This window comes from Coturnix japonica, chromosome 7 (genome assembly GCF_001577835.2).
Source record: "Coturnix japonica isolate 7356 chromosome 7, Coturnix japonica 2.1, whole genome shotgun sequence".
In the NCBI taxonomy this organism is placed as follows: Eukaryota; Metazoa; Chordata; class Aves; order Galliformes; family Phasianidae; genus Coturnix; species Coturnix japonica.
In genome coordinates, this window is record NC_029522.1 from 19,043,474 (window position 1) to 19,064,792 (window position 21,319).

Here is a 21,319-nt window from a genome sequence, read left to right on the forward strand (position 1 = left end):
GATTGGTTTTCCCCTCTGGGACGCAGGGGTTTGTCTTCCTGTTTTGGATGGTTGGAAGCCTGAGTAGCTTTTCCTGTATGGTGTGCTCTGTATATAAGTCATCTCTCCTGAAATAAACTCACTTCCAGTTACTTAAGTGGAATCTAATAGCTGCTGCTTTGCTGCAGTTGCTCCAAGTGACAAAGAGTTTCTTGGATATGTCATGGATATGGAGTTTGTCAAATAGCTCAGTTGATACAGGATGTTCAGTATTAAATACTTTTATGGGGTAATTTTCCCATATTAATTACTTGCGCTTTATACCACAGGCCAGTTAAATTTGCTGCCTTTTCCACTCAGTTCATTCTGCAATGCTATAAAACATAGGGGATCTCTGAAAATGTGCATTTAAAATCACTCGTGGGTCTTTGAAAAACAAAGTAATTGACTTTGCCTTCTCTCTGCTTCCTCCAGGTATCTTTGGTGGGTTTCTTGTTTTTGCTAGGGCTGTACATCTCATCCCTGGCCTCCTGCATGGGAGGGCTCTACGGAGCACCCCGAATCCTGCAGTGCATCGCCCAGGAGAACGTGGTCCCCATGCTCGCCTTCCTTGGACGCGGGGTTAGTGACCCTTCCTGTGAAGTTAGTACAAAACGTAACCTGAAGGGAAGCTGGTGATACAAGGAGTATTTCTGGGATGGGGTCTGTGCTCCTTGTCTCAGCCATTCCTCTGCCCCAGAGCTGTCTGTTCTTTCCGAGCACATGGACAGCCCTTCCTGGGCTTTGTGACCTCCTCCCTTGGTCCCACTTCTTTTGAGACATCTCCAGGAAGACAGCTGCTTGAGATATAACTTGGAGTGTGATTTGCTGGTGTTGTTGTTTTTTTTTTTGCCATCCCCTTATCTAAACCCATGCTGATCGTAATCATGACTGAGGCTCTTCACTCTCCTCTGCCCTCCCTTTTAGGGCAAAGGTCTAAAGCTTTGTCCAAGCACCCTAGTTGAATGGATGGTAGTTTCCTCTTTATCTTTTTCTTTTATTTTTCTCCTTTCCTGCTCTTTTTCCTTGAGATCTTCCTATCTTCTTTGGTGACATGATGGCAGTGCAGTGGATTCTGTTTCTGCACTCTGGAGAAAAGGATGATGTGCCTTTTGGACTCTGTAAAGATAATAGAGAGAATAGATTTGAAAGGTTAATTTAGAGGGCTGCTTTTGAACAAAGCCTTGATTTGAATTTGGCAAGAAGCTTTTTCCTTGTCCTGGTAAGTAATCCTCATTCACATGAGTTATTTCACTGAGAACAGTCAAAGCAACAGCCAATGAGGATTGTGTAGTCATGGGCTATGCATGTAGATCAAAGTATATGGATTTTCCTTTTTCTAAACAAGGAGAAAAAAAGTTTCCTTTGCTCTAAATAACCTACAGCACCTAACTGCAGCAAGCAGCTGGGAGAACCTTAAGGTGGTTTTGCCTTTTCAGAGCAGCTTATAACTGCAGAACAAATATTGCATGATGTTGGAATTTAAGAACATTTTAAATTATCTTCATTTTAGAAGTATAATGGTTTCCTGTATTTTGTATTTCTTAGTGTAATTCTTGGAAAGTAAAGTCATAATAACAGAAATAAGAATAATAGAAACAACTACAGGAGAAGCAGGAATGGTAACAACAGCAAAACCTTCCAGCTACTGAGGACAGTTGTCAGGCAATCCCAGAGCAGATTGTTCTCTACGTGGCAGTGCTTGCTGGACTGTCAGTCATTTAGCCCAAGGACTGCAAAGTTGATTCCCTCTCTTCTCTGGCAGTTTTCTGTCTTTTTGTAGCATTTTCTGCTCTGAATGCTGGGCAAAGTGCCTCAGTGTGAAGGGCTTAGAAAGAGGTGAGAAATTAAAGGTGGATCACCTTCCCCTTCCTTCTCTCTGCTACCTTGAAAGTTGTCTAGATTTGGTTCATGGAGAGTTAATAAGTGTAGTTTGTCCTTAACAATCTGTTCCACATCAGTTCTTCTTTTCCATGGTTTAGGAAAGTGTTGTAGGCAGCATAACCCTGGTTAATGTGAAGGACACTATTGTTTTCTGTAGCGTTAAACCTAAGCCAGAGGCATCCTGAGATTGTACCATCTGTTCCCTATCTCAGTAAGTCTTTCTAATACCTAAGATGCTTTCTGAGAACCGAGTTCATTTATCCTGGAGACATATTCCTCATTTCATTGTGAAAAGGCGTAAGGTCCCCTTTTCTATTAATAAGTAAGAGTGGAGAAAATAGAAATAGTTTCCATTTGAGCTATGTGTTTATTAGAGAAGAACATGCAGTAAATGAATCTGTAGGATGGAAAATGTTCCCCGTCTCGTGCTGTTGTTGGTGTAAGGGAGCTGGAAGAGCACCTTTCAGCTCATCTCTGAGGTGCCTCCTCTCTGCTGTGAGCTGCTGGAAAAACTCCCAAACTGCAGGACTTTTAGAAATGATGCTTGTTTTTTCAGCAGTGGCCCATTTGGGACAAACCACATCTCAGAAGGGCCTTCACAGGAGCTTTGATGGGCACTTAGCATCGTGTAGGCTGGCTCTTCAGCAATGATCGAGGAAGGGCGTACTAGACCTGAGATTAAAATCTGTGAAAAGCCTTTTGAGCAGACAGCAATGTAGGGCCCTGTAGAGAAATCAGAAATGAACAGTTAACTGTAATTAACATGGTTTATTGCCAGAACACAGCCTGGCCTTCCCGTAGGCCCCACAAATCTTTCTGAAGGTTTATTGCTGCTTTAACATTTCACCATGGAGATATAGAGTGAGACTGGATGAATTTTCCAAAGACAAAGATTGAGTAAGAATTGGAGGTGAGGTGGGAACTCAGCAGTTCTTGGCTTCCAGTCTGTTAATTTATTAAGCCAGTGAGCCTCTGCTGTGCACACATGGGGGTGCATTTCATGACTAACCTGCAGACTGCTGGGATATTCACGTGTTACAGCTGAGCCGGGGGGATGCTCGCAAGTATTAATTTAAATAATTTTCTTTTACTGATGCAATAGAAAGGACCCAACAAGACTCCAGTGGCTGCAATTTGCTTAACAAGTCTCATCACCATGGCTTTCGTCTTCATTGGGCAAGTGAATGTTCTTGCTCCAATAGTCACCATCATCTTCATGTTGACATATATTGCTGTAGACTACTCCTATTTCTCGATCTCCTTGAGCTACAACATTCAGCAAAAGCCTGGCAAGACACTGGTGGAAAACTCTAAGACTCCTCACTCTTCCCAGCCTTTGATTTTCAGCAGGCCCTCCAGCCACGCATCCGATGGAGTAATTCAAAGCAGATCAAATGGCACCTTGCTGGAATTCAGGAAAGACATGGACCAGCTTTTTAAACCATTTTGTAATGAGCCAGGTGCTGGCAAAAAGGAAGGAGCTGAGAATCTAGTGCAAAAAGTCAAGCAGAAAAAAGCAAAGAAGCCAGCCAAGCAAATGTTACAAGACAGCTTTCTTCTGGATCTTGATCACGATGCTCCTCCAGCTCGCTGTGGGTGGGATGAGACTGCAGAGCCCCCACCCAAAAGCCAGCAGTATGAGATGGGACCGTGCTGGTCACTGCCTGCTGTGGATCACCAGGGACCACCTGAGCATGGAGAGCAGCTCTACAGCAAGGCGCCAGAGGTCCCAGATCATGGGATGGAAGGTGAGGGCTGCAGGACAGGGACTCATGGGGAATGATTTATGGCCTCGGTCCTCCAGGAGGCAGGCGAGAAACTAGCTTTATATGGGACTGTCATTGGGTGATTCATAGCAATAATATGTTTTATTACAGGTGAGGATAGAGTTCATCGTAATGAATCACAGGAGAAGTTCCAATGTAATTTCCTATGGAAGATTAATCACAGGAAAGCAGGCAGGACTGTATTTAGTGTAGGGTTGTTTACTACATGCTCGTTATTCTACAAATGTGCTCCTAACGCTGTGCATTAAAAAGGTTTTGAGTATTATCCTGGGGCTTATTTTGCCATAATGCTGGGTAGGAGGGTAGGAGGGGTGGAGCTTTGCAAGCGTAAAGCTCTAGCTATGAAATGAAATGATGCCCATGCTACAGGAGGAGGCTGTAATTCATCCTCCACAGCTAAGAATCTGAATTCATTTCGCTGGCACTATGGACATTTGATACTGTTTACAGTGGAGGTTGTTGTCTCAGATCAGTAGTCTTCTATCAATGTTTGCCAATTAAATGTTGTATCTCTCTTCTTTTACAAGTATGGATACTGTGCCTTGCTTTCCATCGCACGCAATTACATATGTGTGAACTTAAAATGAACTCAGTACTAGAGCTGTAAGCTCCTTTTTTTTTTTTTTCCTTTCTTTTTTTCCCTTCCTGCTTGTTTTTTTTTTTGTTTTTGTTTTTTTTTTTGCTTTCATTTTAGGAGTTATGGCTGAACTCTGCCATGTCCAGCTGTGAGATGATAGAACTTCTGTTTTGGTGTCTACAATCCGGTAGTGTAAAGTAGAAAAAGACTGACGCACCAGCTCTTTTGTAACATCTCTTTATTTCTTTCTTTCTTCTTATCCCCTAGAATCATCTACAAGGCAGCAAAATCCAGAGCTGGAAATTCAGCAAATTCAAAAATCCTTCTACTCCAAATTCTGCAATTACTGGGTTTCCTTTGCTGGTGTAAGTCATTTTATTTTGAGCCTTGGTTTGAGTTTGTTAAACATGGGAGGAAGTTCATCACTTAATACAGTGTAAATACACTACAGTATTTTCAAATGGCTTTTGTGTGTTGGGTATCCCCACTTACCTGAGCTATATACTGACAGGAATATGCACCCCTGAGTTCAAATTAAAAGGAAGGCAGGTGATGGTAAAAGAGCAACACCAAACAAACACAGAAGATCCAGATTCAAAGTCTGGCATCTTAGGACTTTTCTAGAGTTGGAGATGTGGAGCTGATGGGAAAAAAAAAAACACTGGATCCCTCTTTTCACTGTATTCCATTTTGCTGGGGGATGGAGTGAGACATCAGCTTCAGAGCTGTGTTATTTTTATTTATGAAACAGTTGATGCCACCTTAGGGTAGAATCTCTCATTACTGCTGAACTCCTGATCAGAGCAGCCTGACTGTGAAATTCCACATTTGGAGGGAGAAAAACAGAGTGTTCCCCAGCACGTTACTTTCAAGAATAAATAACTTCTAAATAGCTTCTGCCTGAAGCCACTGAGGACATTTGAATTCGTCTTGGGAAGATGGATTAATGGGGAGATGACAAGAGAAGGGTCAGATATGCATAATGAATGAAACATATGGCCTTGCTGCATGGATGGGGATTTCATAGCTGTGTGTAAAATATACCAAACACCTTTGTACAGCACACAGACCCCTGCTAGTGTAATCCTTAGATTGAGTTTGACACCCACTTTCCAAATGTGCTGCTCAAGCTTCCAGTAGCCAACTACTGGAGAATGGTCCTGCAGGTGAGTGGGTGGGATGGATGCTGGAGGATGCTCTCCAGGGGTGATATCTTTGGGAGGTTGTATGCCAATGCACTCTCTGGGCTCAGTAAGTAACAGAGCTTCTAAGTGCTTGTCATCATCTTGAGCAGTAATAATAATGCTGACATGTGGCCAGAAGCTGCTCATCATGGAGTGTTTCGGAGTTGGGAGATGATGTGGTTCCCTAGAGGGCCTGTTGCACCAGGAGTGTCCATCCACCCATGTTATTGCTCCACTAAACCTGGCCTTGAGCACCTTCAGGGGTGATCTTAGGATGCATTGGTTATGTCCCCATCTCTGAGCAGACACCTAAAAAGAAATGCTCAGCAGGGTGATGCTGTTACATTGACAGCAGTGCATTATCTCACTTGAACTGACCCCAAGCCTTGTCTTTTCAATAGGCAATTGTGTCCCTCATCATAATGTTTGTCATTCAGTGGATCTACACCCTTGTCAGCCTGGGGGCAGCGGTCGTTCTGTATTTCTACATTGGCCAAGTGAGTCCAGGACTCCCCCTGGGTGAGTTATGTGTTCTTTGTATTATTAAATCTGCTTAAAATTTCATTAAGCTTCAATTTCACTTTATTATGAATTGAGAGACTTATGTTTATTATGCAGCTGGCACAAGGAAGGATGAGATTTTGTTTCTTTGTTAGTTTCAATACATTTTATATCTAGCTCTTTAATTTCTGATTCTAGCTGTAGCTAACACCAGTTTGGTAGTTGGAGCATTGTGCTTGTTGTGTTACTTTTTGTGCTCTGAACGGCCAAATCAGACACTAAGAGTTAAGAGGGACTGCAGATTGCAAACATATCACGGCAATGAGAAAAATCTGTTGTAAATACTTTTTAATAAACTTAATTAATCGATCTAAACCCACCTGAGAAAACTTTAATGAAAATGGGAATTATGACAAGTATCTCATTAAATCTCAGCATTCATAACTGCAAAACAAGAGAGCCTTTTGATTCCAGATCTCAACAGGTTGAATATGTCAGGAACGTAATCTGGGAAAATATTCTTAGGCAAAAGGCTTTAAAAAGGTTTGTGCATGTGATAGGCTTAAACAAGTTCAAAATTAAACAGTACAGCACATTGAGAAAGCAGCTCAGGAGAGTCTGTAGCTCCTTGGCACAGGGGCAGGAGAGATTTGCATTGGTCTGCCCTCTGAGAGGGTGATGCATGCGCAGCATGTGCCTGCTCACATACATGTACATGTAGGTGCATAAATACGTTTGTATGAACATACATGGGTGCAAATTGTGTTTGTGTGCTCTTTTTTGTTTGGCACCTATGAAAACCTAGGTAAGAAAAGACAGAAGAACCTGAGTTCGTGTATCATTTAACCAATTCAGAAATAGCCACCTGATTTTATCTAGATTAAAGGTTACTGTAAGTAGATACCAGATTTCAGAAACCCACGCTGGAAGAATCCAAAAAGTTACTTATCATTCAGTAACCATCAATATATCACTCGCTAATCTTTACATGACAACTGAGTTCTATTTATCTGTATGGAAGAGTGGAGAAGAGATTAGATGGTTTTATGCAACCTGCTCTAGAGTAAGGTGTCCCTTCTCTTGGCAGGGGGCATGGAACTAGTTGGCAAAGAAGTCAGAAATAAACAGAATTCAGCCTAATTTTTATTTGATTCTGGGTAAAAGTTATCTTGTGACCATGCTACATCAACTGCTCCACGAGTTTGTTCTCCAAAGACAGAATGACCCCTCTGTGTAGAGAGGCAGTGAGATGCTGGTTGGGTGATGTTCTGCAGTAGGGACTAGATGAAGGTCTTGGGAGTGGTAGCTCTGCCACAAGAATGCTCCAAGATTTCAACACATCCTTCCTCTTTTCTTTTGGCCTGCAGCAGCCTAAGCCAAATCCAGCAGGCTCTGCTGGGTCTCTGTTCTCCTCCGTAACCCTCACCACAAACTTCTGGGACTGCTTTTGCTGCCAGCTCCAGCACTTGTCTGCCCCTGCAATGAGCCAGTGCAGGAAATTAACTGCACAAAGAAATCCAGAATTCTTGGTGTTGATGTAATAAGCTAAACTGGCTCTCCATGGGGTCAGCCAGGAGGGAGCAGTGAGACCACGGCCACTCTGGCTTAGGTCAGCCACACAGCTCCTTAGTCTCCCCATCCCTGCAGTGGGAATGGGCTTTGCAGTGTCAGGAAGAGAAGATACTGCTCCTGGTATCTTTCTTTTGGCCTCAGCTCTGCTGGTGTTTTAATAAGCTGTCAGTCTGGGAAGGGATAGCTGTTCTCCATAGGAAATTTGGGTTAGTTTCTTGCTTCAAGAGCTGAAGCAAGCATGAAGACTTCAGAAGTGCTCTCACAATCACTAAATCTTTGTGTAATGAAGGCTGGCTGGTTTGGGATTTTATACAAAAATTCAATGGCAAAATGCAATTACGAAGGAATTAACAACCTACTGACTTTTTGTGCTTTTTTTCCTGTAGGAGCAGCAGCAAATTTCAGTTTGTTCAGCTGGATTAAGTCTGTTTTGACCACCTCATGCAGGTTGGTACCGATCACATGGCAGAGATCAAGGCACTGAGCCTCTAATGTGTGTAAATGTTGACTGTCTTCTTACCTTGAGCAGTCCATCTTTCCCTGGATGGAGAACCAAACTAATGGCAAATAGAATTGTTTGCTCTGGTTGGCTGGGTGGCTGTGGTAATGGTGGAACAGGCAGTCACATTCCAGCTGGGCTGAAGTTTCAGAGAGGAGATTTGGGAGGAAGCAGCAATAGCTGCAGGGGAAAATGCAATAAACAAGGTTTTCAGTGAAGGAACCATCCAGTATTGAGTTTCTGTGGGACTGCATCTGCAAACATCTTAGAGTTTTCCTTCCTGGAAGACCATAGGATTTTTGTGTGGTTAGTTATTAACTGGTTTTGTTAATTCATTTTGATCCTATTAATTATTAATTCCATAGAGTTTGGATTCCCATGGGAGTAGTGACCATATCTTCTGCTTTACAGCTCAGTGGGATTTGAAATTCTTAATCTGTTTGGCTTCTTTTCTGTTGCAATGGGGGAACACTGTAGTGAACACTGTACAATACAAGCTGCCGTGCATTGGGTGTGCAGATTTGGTGGTTTCTTTAAGGTGAATTGAAGGTCCAGGTATGTAGGTACATTGGCATGTGCCTATGCTTTCCTTCCCAACTCTTTGCCCACAGTCCCTATAACATAGCCACATGCCTTTGGTGGCAGAGGCAGCTCAAGAGACAAAACTGAAGGCAGTGGAATCTCTCTCAGATCTCCATGGATGTAGGTCCATGATGCAGCCAAGAACAGACAAGCTGGTTCTCCTGCATTACTGCCCATCACTGTCTCTACCAGATCAGGGGATCTCTGCAGGAGTGGCATGAGGACACAGCTGTCCAGCTGACCTCTTTGGCCATGAACAGCTTCCTTCACACAGCTACTGCTGCATCTCATGGCTTTGTCCTAAAGCTACAGAATTCTCTGTTAGCAGGATAAGAGCCCAAGGCAGATAAACCACATGGAACAGGAGTGAGGGTGTCCTGAGGGTATGCGCTAGGCTTTGTGTGTCTTATTTGGAAAGAGGGGTTGTTCACAATGACTGCTGCATTTGTAATGTGAGCCAAGGCCTGGGGTGAGGAGGTGAGAATGAGAACAGGGTGCACGGGACTGTGCTGGAAGCGCTGTCAGAATTACTCATTGCACTGTGAGTCAGACCCTGCTGCATTGTATCCCAGGCACTTGGCTGTCCTGTTCCACCTCAGTGTACAGCTGGATCTGTTGCCTGTAATTTAGTTCAGTGCAGCTATGATGATGGAGCACATTTTCCTTCTGGTTGTCCCCTGGTACTTCTCAGCCCTGTCTCTTGCCTGTTGGCAGATGGTCCCTGTGGGAGGCTGGCTGACTTCCCAGGGAGGTGACCAGGGACTGGAAGGGAGAAGTTAGCCCACCTTTGCTCTGCTACAAGACATTGCATTGAAATCACTTGCACATTTCTCCTAAGCTTTCTTTTCTTGAATCCAAGCAAGGCATGCCAATGAATTTGAGATAAAAATTCATCCTATTTAAGTGTGAGAGTGATGGAAGCGACCATGGGTCCTTGATACTTCCAAATCCTCAAAGGTTGGATGGGGCCCTTGACTACCTGGTCTAGTGCCTGATTTGGTGACTGACACCTCTGCCCATGGCAGGGGTTTGGAGATGACCTTTGAGGTTCCTTCCAACCCAAGCCATTCTATGATCCTATGGAAGAGGGCCAAGTCATTGGTATCAGCACTTCCAGTTGTGACTTGCAAGTGTGTAGTCAGGGTTTCTTAAACTGGGAACAAGAGGCTGAAGGAAAGTCTCCGCTTTTTATTTCAAAGAGGAAGAGAGTTTCCGGCCTGCATGGTTCCAAAAGTAATTGAGATGTACACGAAAGCTTCGGAAGCTATAAGAAGGATATTTGTCAGTAGCAACAGTTCGTGCTCCTTCCTTTCCTGCACAGTGTAAAAAGTGGCAGAGCCAACATTTGGAGCAATTCCAAAAAGGAAATGTATATTTGCTAAGAAAATGTATATTTTTGAGTATTTGCTGGGGAGGAGGTGGGAGCAGAGTCACCGTGTGCCTTCTAGGAAACATGTTCCATTAGCTGAAAGGGCACCAGGGGAGACGTAGCCCTTCTCAGTGTGCCCTGCCTGCCCCTTTTGGTGCTATTTTTGGTCTGTTCTGTTTTCATGGCTGCTAAAGGCAGACACTGGGTGATGCGAGTGCTTTTGTGCCTGCAGGAGGAGGCCGTTGCCGAAGGAGCAGATCGTGGTGACCCCAGCCTTGGCGACAGTGGGCATGGAGACCAGGCAGCTCACAGAGGAGAATGAGGACTTTGCCTCCAGGGACCGCTACCACCAATCCTCCCTCATCAGCAGGGAAGAGTTTGGGAATCAGTTTCAGTAAACTTGGAGGCTGAAAAACAGCAAGCTGTCATTTCAGAAAGGGCTGATGAGTGCCAATCACTGCTGACGTACCTTGTGAAATACTTGAATGTGTACGGAAAGGATGTGAAGAGTTATTTACGTGCTCGAGGCTTGTTTGTTTGTGCAAGCTACTACATGGCCAAGTTTCAAATCTCATCCTAAAGGGAAAAGAAAAAAAAAGAAACCTGCTTGTTTTATACCTCAGAGTTTCAGTGACCAAATCTTAGCACTTTAAGGTGTTAGATCATAGGCCGGAGTCAGTGGCAAGTGCAAGAGGACTATGAAATATATTCAAAACTAGAACTGAACCTGTGCCTTTATATGCAGCAGTGCAGCATGGTAAAAACTACTGTGAAACGGTGATGTGATGCCTTAGAAGCTTTTCATAGTGGCTTCCCACATCCTTTCTGAAACAAGAGCCAGGATCTGAGAGTACAGCTATCTCCAAATAGCACATCTCTTGGCTAAAAGGAGAGATGATTCAGAAGTGCCTTAACAAGATACATTTAACCTTATTTTGCTAATTCTGCTTAAAGCTCATCCTGTACTGAGCTTTATAGATGCATACGCATAAGTAAAAAGGGGGGGAGGGAAGGGAGGAATCACTGCCTCTCCCTTCTTGTAATCTCTGATCACTTCAGCCATTAAATTATTTATTTCTCCTTCTGTGCAATAAAAACGTCAGCATGGGGACGTGCCTCACAGCACTGAATTAAGAGAACAACTAAACAACAAAGGCATGGACAGCAAAACTGGGTGGGCTTTGAGGTCCTTTCCAGCCCAAGCCATTCTGGGATTCAGTGAGACAAGCAGCTCCTCCCATTGGGTACCATAGTTTTGGTCAGCACTGTCGGGAAGGTTCCTGTGTCTGTTGTCCCAGAGCACGTCATGCCTGGGCATTCTGGTCAACAGTTTCATTGCTGGTGTTGTATGCTGTAAGTAGAGCAACTTTCCTTCTTAGTGCTTGAGAAGGGGTGTGCTGATCTTTCCTGGGGTGTTGGCTTTGACATCATTAACTGCAGAGGTGGAGGGAAGACTTGCTTCAGGAACCCTGAAGGTTGGTTTGGGACCCAGCTCTGAGCATTATCTGTCCAGAACAAGTTGCAGTGTGGTTAATTTCATAATGAAAAGATCCTTCTATCTTTTAAGCCATGTGAGCACTGTTATCGTCCATAACCAACCTTCCTTTGAGTTCATGGAATTGTTTTTAAGAAATGAGGGTGTGAAAACATTTGTTTTTATGAGATACGTGGATGTAGGTTTGACAGATTCGTTTGCAGAAGGCACAGACACAGAAGGCATTGAAGGATAAATAGTTTATTATTTGTCTTGCTGTCTTGCCTAGATGCTCATGCTGTGTTTGTGATGCCTCAACATTAACAAGTATCCAGGAATTAGAGTCATCTGCCTCAAAAACAGTGCAACAAAAATAGAATTGATAATAGGCAGGAGAAAAGTCAAGTTTTGTTGTGATCTGGGCGTTAAGTGACAGCTCCTTGCTGCAAGTTGACATTACTCTGGTTCTGTCTGAACGTCCCACTGGAATTCTGCACTGGGAGAACCAAACTCCTCCAATCTATAACTTTACCCAAATCCCTATTCTTCTTTCCTCTCTTCATAGCTCTCTCAGTCAGCTTTGACTTTCCTTGGGTGTTTTCATTGTGCATATTGGCCAGAAAGTCACATGCTTGAGATGGTCACTTGCAGATGATTGTGATGCTGGAGAAGCAGCAAACAAAACACCTGAGATAAATAATGATAATGTGCCTGGGATGTGGAAACGGGCTCTCTGTGGCCAGCAAGCCGTTGTGATCTCACCCCTGTGCTTCTGGTTCTGGCTCAGCTTCATCCAGCATCATAGCTGCACCTGGACAGGATGTGCTGAAGCACAGCATAGGGTTATCATTTAAATTAGTGGGAAAAGGTGGTTCTTAGAATTATTTCTTTTGCCTGGTGAATTCTAGTATGGGCAATTGCTGCTATAAATTGGGGGGGAAAAGATAATATAGTGAACCAGTAAGTATGGGAACTCTGTACAAAATGGGTGTGCAGTGGTCTCGCTGATATTCCTTCTCAGAGCAGGCTGAAAGAGAGGAATCAGAGGTTCCAAGTTGCATCAGATGGATCAAAATGACTGACTGTTTTCCCCCAGAAAATAGAGGGTTTATTTCTGACAGGAATCAGAAGGGAACATTTTGGACCTGGTGACATAAACTTGCTGTGCGTTTTGCTGTGAGGGATGAAAAGAGATCACAAGACCCACATCCATCCTGACCTCCAAATGTCAAGTATCTGGAACGAGCTGCTTCCAAGGGAGGCACAAGGCAAGTGTTCCCTGCAAAAAGAAATCAATTGAGCACCACTACCCCCGGCGTGCAGAGAAAAATGTTCAGGTGCTAAGTGCCTTTTGGATGATTGGGATCCATTAATGGATGGCTTACAGCATCGAGAGGAGACGGAGAAGGTAATTAATTATTGGGTTAGGAACTATCTGTCCGCTTTGGAAACTTGGGACTTTTAATAACAAATTCCAGGAGCAGAAACTATTCACTTTGTACCTTAATTCATCATCAGCTGAAAACTTGTCTGAGGTTTATGAGCCTGCTCCAAGCTCGGGACAGATCTGGGCTGTGTTTCAAGCGAGCTGCAGGAGTTCTGTGCTGGGGCTGGGGAGGGTTCCTGGAGAACTGATCGGGAGTGACCAGTGAGCTGAATCCCGGTGAGGTGTTATAGAGGTGCCTCTTCTCTCAAAACTCTTGTGCTTTTCTGTGATTTTAGGGTCAAACAGTGCAGAACCTGGCAAATTGTGCTGTGTGACTCCAGTCCCTTGGGCTGGGATGTGGAAAGCAAGAAGAAACAAAACCAAATGGGGTTTTTCCTCCCCTAACACAGATTGATGGTGGGATTCTGCTGGTCAGCACACACCATCCATCATGCTTTATGTAGTTATGTTAGATCTGGGGCTTAGGAATACTGGGGTTCCTCATGAGATGATTTCTTCAGTGCAGGGATATCCTTTAGTGAAGTGGCAAATGTGGGAGTGAAATAACGTGGCAGGAAAATGTGGTAGCTTTACCTTTTCAGCCACAAAGCCTTGGCAAATTGGATATCTGGTGGGGAAAGGAGTGCATTTGGGGAATACAAAGAAGCCATCCGTGTTTCCTTCCCAGGTGCTTGTGACTAAGTTGGGACAGTGAGGGGACAGTTTGGCTGTGATGGTAAATATCTTTTGATGGCATTGGCTTCCATTGTGGTGCTTTTGTCCTGCTGGTGATCGCAATGGCAAGAGGATGGATGTAACTTCCCTATGGCCACCTCCTGAGGTGTGATGCTTTTAATGGGAATTTTGGGAAGAGGGCATTCACTGCCTGCAAGGGAGGGTCAGTAGGGGTCTGCCATGCTGGTTCTTTAGTGGGATCCATTATGGCCATGGGAGCATTCAAATCTGGTCCTGCTTTCTTCATGGCTGTGTGTTCGTTGATGTTTATTCTGTGTCTGCATGCTGCTGAGTTTGTTCTCGCTGTGCCTGTTGGGTAAAACAGTAGGAAGAATTTATTGAGGCTTTTTGGAAAAGCACTTGATACTGCATTTCCTGCCTGCTGGATTTACAGCTTCAGAGGATGAGAAGTACTTATAGGAATGGGGAGCCATTTATTTCATATAAAAAGATATCTCCAAATGTTTGAACTCCTGCCCCATGTCTTCCCCCAAGGTATCAGAATACTTCTCAGCTCCTCACACAAGCTTTAACTCATGGCAGTACATTCCTTGGCAGGGTGTTGGTTTCTCTGATTTCTGGTTTAGGGCTCTTTCTATGATGTGTTCCATAGGGAATTGGTGCATCCAAATGCTGATGCAGCCTGGACAGGTGGTGGATGCTCTGTCCCTGGGGACATCTATGGTCAGGGTGGACAGGGCTCTGAACACCTGATGGAGCTGTAGGTGTCCCTGCTCATTGCAGGGGGGTTGGCCTTTAGGTGTCCCCTCTAACTCCAGTAATTCGGTGATTCTGTGTGTGGTGCAGCTCGTTGCCAGCAGTTCCTGGGCCACTCAGATGTCCCCAGCTGCAATTAGAAGTGTGGTTGTGATCTGTTGGTTCATTTCAGAGAAACCTGGAATAACAGGGGTCACGATATCCCCATTTCTAGGTACTATCAACTGGACAAGCCAATGTAGTTTGCGTGCTTGCGTGGGCTCATCAGTGCCACCTTTTGGGTGGAAAGAAGCCTTCGGGGGTTTGGATTTGTCACGGAGCTGTTTGCTTTTGCTCCTGGGGAAGGGAGAAGGTGGGAGCTGGGGACTATGGATCGAACCAGCATTATTTGTCTTGTATTTGGGGGATTGCCATTTGTTGCTGTGGTCTGAAGCGTTGGATTCTGTTTGGGTAGAAGTGGCTCATGGAAATCTGAACTAACTGAGGGAGGAAAGCAAAAGATGTCTGGGCACCCAATGGAGGAGATGGGGATAGGTTGGGGTCGTGGGGCAGTGAATCGTGGGCTGGGGGCTGCCAGTAGTGGCGCAGAGCACTGCCACAGTGCACACTGCACACAGCATAGCCGACAGCGTGGAGTTATGAAAGGGAATTTCAGAACAATAAAGGGAAATCCTCTGCCTCCCGTACAGCCCAGCCTGGGAAATTGACCACAGCGAGAAACTGCTGCTGGAATTTAAAGGAGAGCGGGTTCGCTTTATAACCAATAAAAGATTTGTGGTCCTTTGGCAAGGACTTGCCGCAGCCTCGGTGGGAACGGAGTTCGGGGCCACTTAACTCTCACCGCGCTCAGCCGGAAAGAAACTTTCCGGTGGAGCAGCGCTGCCCGAACCCGGCCGGGTTCCGTCCGCTCCGATCCGTGGTGCAGATCCCACCGAGAGGGGAGCACCGCGCAGCCCGAACCTCTGCGGCAGCGGGCACGGAGCTGCCCGAGCAGGGAGCGGGGCTCTGCCGACAATAGGGGACGGATAAAAATAGTGCGGACGAGCGGGGATGGAGGGGGGGTGGGAGACCGGGCCGGGCGGGGGGGCCGTGCCGAGCCGTGCGGGGCCGCGCCGGGTGATGTCAGGCTCGAGGAGGAGCCTCGGCCGCCTGCCCTTTTACTTTCGGGCGCCGGCACTTGGCCGCAGGCTGCCGCTGGCCGGGCCCCCCCGTGCCGCCATGGGCACCCCGCGCTGCTGAGGCCGGACCGCGGCCGCCCCCTTCCCGGGGCAGCTGCCCTCTGCCGTTTTCCTCCGTTCCCCATCGCCCCGCTCCGGGCATGTGAGCCGCTCCCTCCAGCCCCGGCAGCACACCCCGCTCCCCGTCCCGTCCCCAGCGCCATGCCGGCAGCCTGCTCCCTGCTGCTGCTGCTGCTGCTGCTGCTGCTGCTGGGGCTCGGGCTGGCCCCGCCGGCCGGGTCGCTGCCCCTCGCTCCCCCCCGGCGCCTTCCTCCTCCTCCTCCTCCTCCGCCGCAGCCGCCCCGCAGCCGCCTCGGCCGGCCCTGCTCGCCTCCCGCCGCGGGACACGACCGCCCGGGTGAGTGGGGACACGGGGATGGTCGGCGTGTCGGGTCCTGCTTCACGCGTGGGCTGCCCGAGCCGCCCGGCCCCGTGTTCTTAAGGGTGGTTCGGGTTTGCTAAGGGAACGTGCGGGGGAAGGCGTCGACGCGTTGCTGGGAGCGAGTGGGCTCGGAGGCTGCGTGGGTGCTCGCCCGCCGATACCCAGCCCTCTCCAGCCTTACTGCAGCCTCCCCACTGCTGCACCCCCTGCCCCGTACTCCGCACCGGGCAGCTGCTCTGGCAGTGATGCTGAGCCTGCTTCCAGCACGGGCAAGCAGAGGGCAGGCTGCATTTTGCACAGGAAAAGCAGAGCTCACTTCGGTTGACGCCACATAAGTGGGTTTACTTGTTTGCCGGAGGAGGTACAGTGCAAAGCCCTGGGAGCGCTGGTGCACACCTGCCTGATGGGCACAACGAACCTCAGCTTTTAGTCTGAACCTCAGCTTTTAGTCCCTGATGGGAAGAGAATGCTGTGCTTTGTGGCTAAGTTTGCTCTGTTTCAAGCTATCAAACATCAGGAAATGTGGCAAAACTGTAACGCCTGAGTTGCCTTCATGTGCCCAAAGTGTGATGCTGTAGGATCACACTGTACCTGGTAACCAAGGTGTGTGGCTGGGTCAGAGCTGCTCTCCAGCAGGGTGCAAGCAATGTGGGGACCATGAGGATGCAAAGAAGGGGACATGGGGCTGTCCCACTCGGCAACAGAGGCACCAGGGGTTCTTTCCAAGCCAGTGCTGCTCACCTGCTTCAGGCTCAGGGGGATGGACGCTGCAACCACCTGCACAAGTCCTCAGCTGCTGTTTGGTGAGAGTCATGCAGATCTCTTGGTGGATAGCAAAAAGTGCTCCATTTCATCTCAGATTCCTTTCTGCTGTCTTTTCCTGTGACCTTGATGACTCCTGAGAGCCGACGGAGAGACGTATCACCTCTGCTGGAGCCTGAAAAACTCTCAAACCCATGGCCAGGAAAGGGTGCGGGTGTGAGGTTTACAGCTACAGGTGGTTCATGGTTCGCATCAGCCCTGAGCCAGAAGGAGCGATAACAGCAAATGGCACAACAAGTGATGCCGTGTGCTAACAGCTGCCATGGGTCACTGTGAGTTACAGATCCATGCTGCACACCAGGGGTTGGTGCTGGGGATGGGATGTCTTGAGCCGCCCTCAGGCCGAGCTGTAGGCACAGACGGGACCACCATGGTCTGAATCCTGCCAACATTTCCACCACCTTGAGGAGTCCTTCCAAAGGAGAGTAGGACAGAGGAGGCACTGAGCCCCTAATGCAATCCCTGTGGAGCACGAGAAACAGAAGTACGTCGTTCCCATCTCACATATGGGAGTAACACCCTGCTGTGACCGGCAGGACGCCAGCCCCATTGGCTCCGTGAGGCTGGGAAGTGAGGTCAGGAACGACCTGGGAAGGAACTGCCTGGGATGGGGTGTTCACAAGGAAGTCCCTTCACACCAAAGTGGTGTTTTGCCTCCATAAGTGCTTTGGACTTCCCATTGCATTACAAGCGGCTCCATACAGTCACAGCAATGCAGAGAGGTGCGGGATGCTGCTTCATTCACAGCTGGTGCTGCGGGAGGGTGCGTCATTCATTCTGCAGGCTCAGAGGCCCGTGGAGCTGGGTAAGCTGAGCATTGCTCCTTCAGGTTGGGTGAATGAAGAAGTACACATGCGTGCACACAAAAAATGAGAGCAGGAGGATAGAAAAGAGAAGGGAGATGTACTGTTGTGCTGGACTCACCTGGATTTTTCAGTTTTCCTGCAGCAATCACCAGAGCCACTCCACACCTTTCAGGATCACAGTGTTTGGGCAGCCTTTTGCATGCTGCTCTTCTCAAGCAGCAATCTCTGCTTTAGGATCATCCCATCTGCTGTAGTTATTTCGCTTGGCTGCAGCCCGTGATGCAGCCATCCCTTACCCCGGGGGATGCCAGTTTTGGGATGGAGTGTTTGGTTTAGAGGAATGAAGTTCTCCCCCATCCTTGCAGCCCTGTGGTGCAATGTGCTCCCTTTTTCTGTTAGGGATCCCAACTTTAGGGTCAGAAACCTTTCCCAGTGCAGCTCCCGGGCTGCAACCCCATCCAGTGAGTTTGGTCACAGAACCATAGAATGGCTTTGGGATGGAAGGGCCGGCCACATGCTGGCACCTGTCTCAATACCCCTCTGCTGTTGTAGTGGTGCAAAGAAGCTTTAGGGGCAGATTGATGATCACTTGTTTTATTCCCCTGATGCTGTGCAATAGATAATTCAAGGCCTGCAGCTGGTGGACAAGCTTGTCACGAGCCCCCAGTATCCCAAACACAGGCTGTTATTTACATCCCATTGAAGATGTAGGTCACACAATGTGCTTTTCTTTTTCCTGATCAGCTGAGCATAAAAGGCAGAATCCAATTTCCAGTGGATACAGACCTGATTACAAATTCAAATTTTTAGTTCTCTGAGCAGTTTTTGCAACATTTGCATTGTAATTTACTGTTTCCATAAATATTAGAGGTTGATTTGCTGGGATATTCATCTGGAGCAGATGCAAGAGGGCTACAAGCAGAGGCTCAGGGAGGGAACGAAGTCTATGGGTGGCCATCAGTAGAAAGTGGGGTTCTTTCAGGCTGGTGAAGCAGAGGCTCAGGGGAGATGTGATGACTCTACAACTCCCTTAAAGGAGGTTTTGGTGAAGTGGGGGTTGGCCTCTTCTCCCACGTAACAGCCATAAGATGAGAGGCGATGGCCTCAAGTTGTACCAGGGGAAGTTCAGGTTGGATGTTAGAAAACATTTCTGCTCTGGAAGAGTGGTGATGCAGTGGCACAGGCTGCCCAGGGAGGCGATGGAGTCACCATCCCTGGAAGTGTTCAGGAGCTGTGGAAATGTGGCAATGTGGCACATGGTCAGCGGGCATGGGTCTGCGGTTGGACTTGGTGATCCTAGAAGTCATTTCCCACCTTAACGATCCTCTGAGCATGGGTTTGTTGCATCTGGCCACCCTTCCTTCTTGCCCTCGTTGCCAGTGTGTGTGCAGAAGCAGCCATGCATTTTTAATGCCCTGTGCTGTACCATAGCATCCTGCTATGGCTGACGGCTCTCTGATTATGCAGAAGGCTCACGTTCATCCTTTTGGGCTGAAATCATTCGAATCAGAGGACAAGGAGAGAACTTTCCCACCCAAAAGGGAAATGATGTTGCGTTACTGAGCGGCCAGCCCAAGTTATAATATAATCTTAGAAAAATGCAGTTCCCTCGAGTAAAGGAAGCTCTGTAAACTCCAGCTCCTCCAGGCTGCCCGTGGAGCTGTTGCCTGCGTTGTAGAAATGCTGCTGTCAAAGTGGGATGCTAAAGAGAAAGCGAGGATAAGAACCAGTTCTGCTTACGAGGACCTGTGCTAGGGTCAGAGCGGTGAGGTCTGTAATGCAGGTGTTAGGATGCTGGGTCCCATCCCTTGCTTCCTGTTAGGTTTTTCTTGGTGCTGTGCATGGTGAGCCCATCCTGAAAAAGTGGCAGCTGGAGCAAGGTGAAACCCTGCAGGGTTTTGTTGATGGAGATGCTGGGGTCAGAATTCTACTTGTGTGAAAGTGGGGCAGAAGTTAGTTTGTTTTTAGGGCTGTCGGAGAGAAAGAGATGATAAACCCACATCAGACTGACAGGGAATAGAAATATCTCTTATTTGGTGAACCAAGTGTGCAAGCCAACCCATCTCCTGTGGTGCTGGTGTCCACGTCCAGTCCAGTGGTGCTGTGGCTCTGGATGAAGGCATTTGGCATTGCCTGTCCTCCTTGCAGGAAGGTCTCTTCAGGGGGCATAGGCATACAAATACTCTTCTCTGTCCCGATGCTGAGCCCTTTGATAGCTGGTTTTGCTATAAAAAAAATAGCATCTCCCCCGCAGCTGTCAGCACCTCAGCTGTGGGTGATGCTGCACGGTGGCCAGAAATCTGTGCTGAGAGCTGCAGAAGGTTTGTCTTTCTGTCCCAGAAGGCCCAGCCAGCACCTGGGGCTGTCATTAGAGAGGGAGAAAGGAGCTTATGGCTATGAAGGCAGTAGGGAAATGCCCTTTTTGACTCAAAGCTGATTTAGCTGGGGAGGGGCTGAGGAGTGTTTCCCTGCACCTCCCCAGAGACATGGGGTGGCTGCTGTGACACCCCCATGGCAACACATGCACCTTTGGGACATCTGTCACTGTGTTCTTCTGCAGGCTTTGGACATCGTTTTCATTTCCACCGCTATGAGAGTCTCTCTGGGATCTCCTACTGCAGAGGAAACTCTGTGCAGGGATTTTGGGTACTTGGGCAGCCTCTTGTGGACCCATGGTAGCAAAGGAGGGCTTCGTTTTGCTTCTGTGTTTGCTCAGGAGCTTTCACAGCACCCTGCCTCTGTTGCCACGGGAGGAACTTGGGGGCTGCACAGTACAATCACCCGCGTCACCGCCTGTCGGGACACTGCCGGTAACACCCTTCCTCCAGTGGAAAATCTCTGAAGCCCCGAGGAGCAGTGTGAAACCTCATGCTGTGCTGGGGCTGGGGTGAATAATGTGGGGTTGGGGTGGTGGTGGCACATTGCTGCAGCCCAGCAGGGCTGGTGTGGGGCAGAACAGCGTTTCTGGGGTGTGTGTAAGTTGGAGTTCAGGTGTTGCAAGGGTTTGGGCTTTGGCTCTGTAAAAGCACAAGGCAGGGCTTGGAAGGGAGCTGAAGCCATCTCCCCTTGCAGGATCACCCCAGAGATGGTTATCTACTGCATTTTCAAACATTTACTCTGTGGAGGGGTTTCTCAGCATCTCTCAACAGTGGTCTGGCTGCGTCTGTGCCATTATCGGTAAGAGAACGCTTTCTTATCAGGGAAACCATAACAGCTGGTAGCTAAAGCTTCTGGGAAGAAAGACATACAAGTACTGGCCAGGTTTGTCCCTGCATAGCTGCGAGATCTCCTAAGCTGACAAGTGGAGGTGGTTTAGGAGGTAACAAAAGGGAGGAATGCACTGAGCTATGCCAGGCGCTGCCGTGCCAATGCACGGCCAGGAGTGCAAACCTTGGCAAACAAATCGTGTGGTTCTCTATCCCTGTGATCAAGGGCTGCAATTGTGGAGCACAGTCCTGCTCTTGTAACTCATCCTTTATCTCGGGGCTGGAGCTGGGCACAATTGTCTCTGTGTCTGGAGGATGAGGAGCAGGGTTTCGGTGGCTGCAGCTCACAAAGGCGTCCTTAGAGAGCTCCTCACCCCTGGTACAGGCCTGGGAGAGCTCAAAGGAAAGAACATTCATCATTGTTGGATTTGGGTTTGGTTACAGGACTAATGTTAATTCTTTTGGGGATGTTATCGGCTCTTTCAGCAGATGCAGAATGGGGCTGCGGGGTGAAAGCAGCAGCCAGCCCTGTAGATAAAAGCCCTTTTAAAGGGACGTTTC

At 47.7% G+C, this 21,319-nt stretch overlaps 2 protein-coding genes across 7 annotated transcripts in view; both read left to right on the plus strand.

Moving 5' to 3' along the window:
* SLC12A8 (solute carrier family 12 member 8) overlaps positions 1-11,084 on the plus strand; it is a 42,417-nt gene extending 31,333 nt beyond the window's left edge. For all 5 annotated transcript variants that reach the window (XM_032445993.1, XM_015868718.2, XM_015868720.2 and 2 more), the window contains 6 exons: positions 454-600; positions 3,005-3,650; positions 4,534-4,631; positions 5,852-5,969; positions 7,910-7,970; positions 10,206-11,084. In XM_032445993.1, the coding sequence (XP_032301884.1) occupies positions 454-600; positions 3,005-3,650; positions 4,534-4,631; positions 5,852-5,969; positions 7,910-7,970; positions 10,206-10,371 (1,236 nt within the window). In that variant the 3' untranslated portion in view covers positions 10,372-11,084. The remainder of the gene's footprint in view (positions 1-453; positions 601-3,004; positions 3,651-4,533; positions 4,632-5,851; positions 5,970-7,909; positions 7,971-10,205) is intronic.
* A 4,385-nt stretch (positions 11,085-15,469) lies between these two features.
* Positions 15,470-21,319, plus strand: part of LOC107316810 (protein HEG homolog 1) — a 35,131-nt gene continuing 29,281 nt past the window's right edge. The window contains exon 1 of one of the 2 annotated variants that reach the window (XM_015868714.2): positions 15,470-15,900. In XM_015868714.2, coding sequence (XP_015724200.1) covers positions 15,705-15,900 — 196 coding nt within the window. In that variant the 5' untranslated portion in view covers positions 15,470-15,704. The remainder of the gene's footprint in view (positions 15,901-21,319) is intronic. The other variant, XM_015868712.2, reaches the window with a different exon arrangement.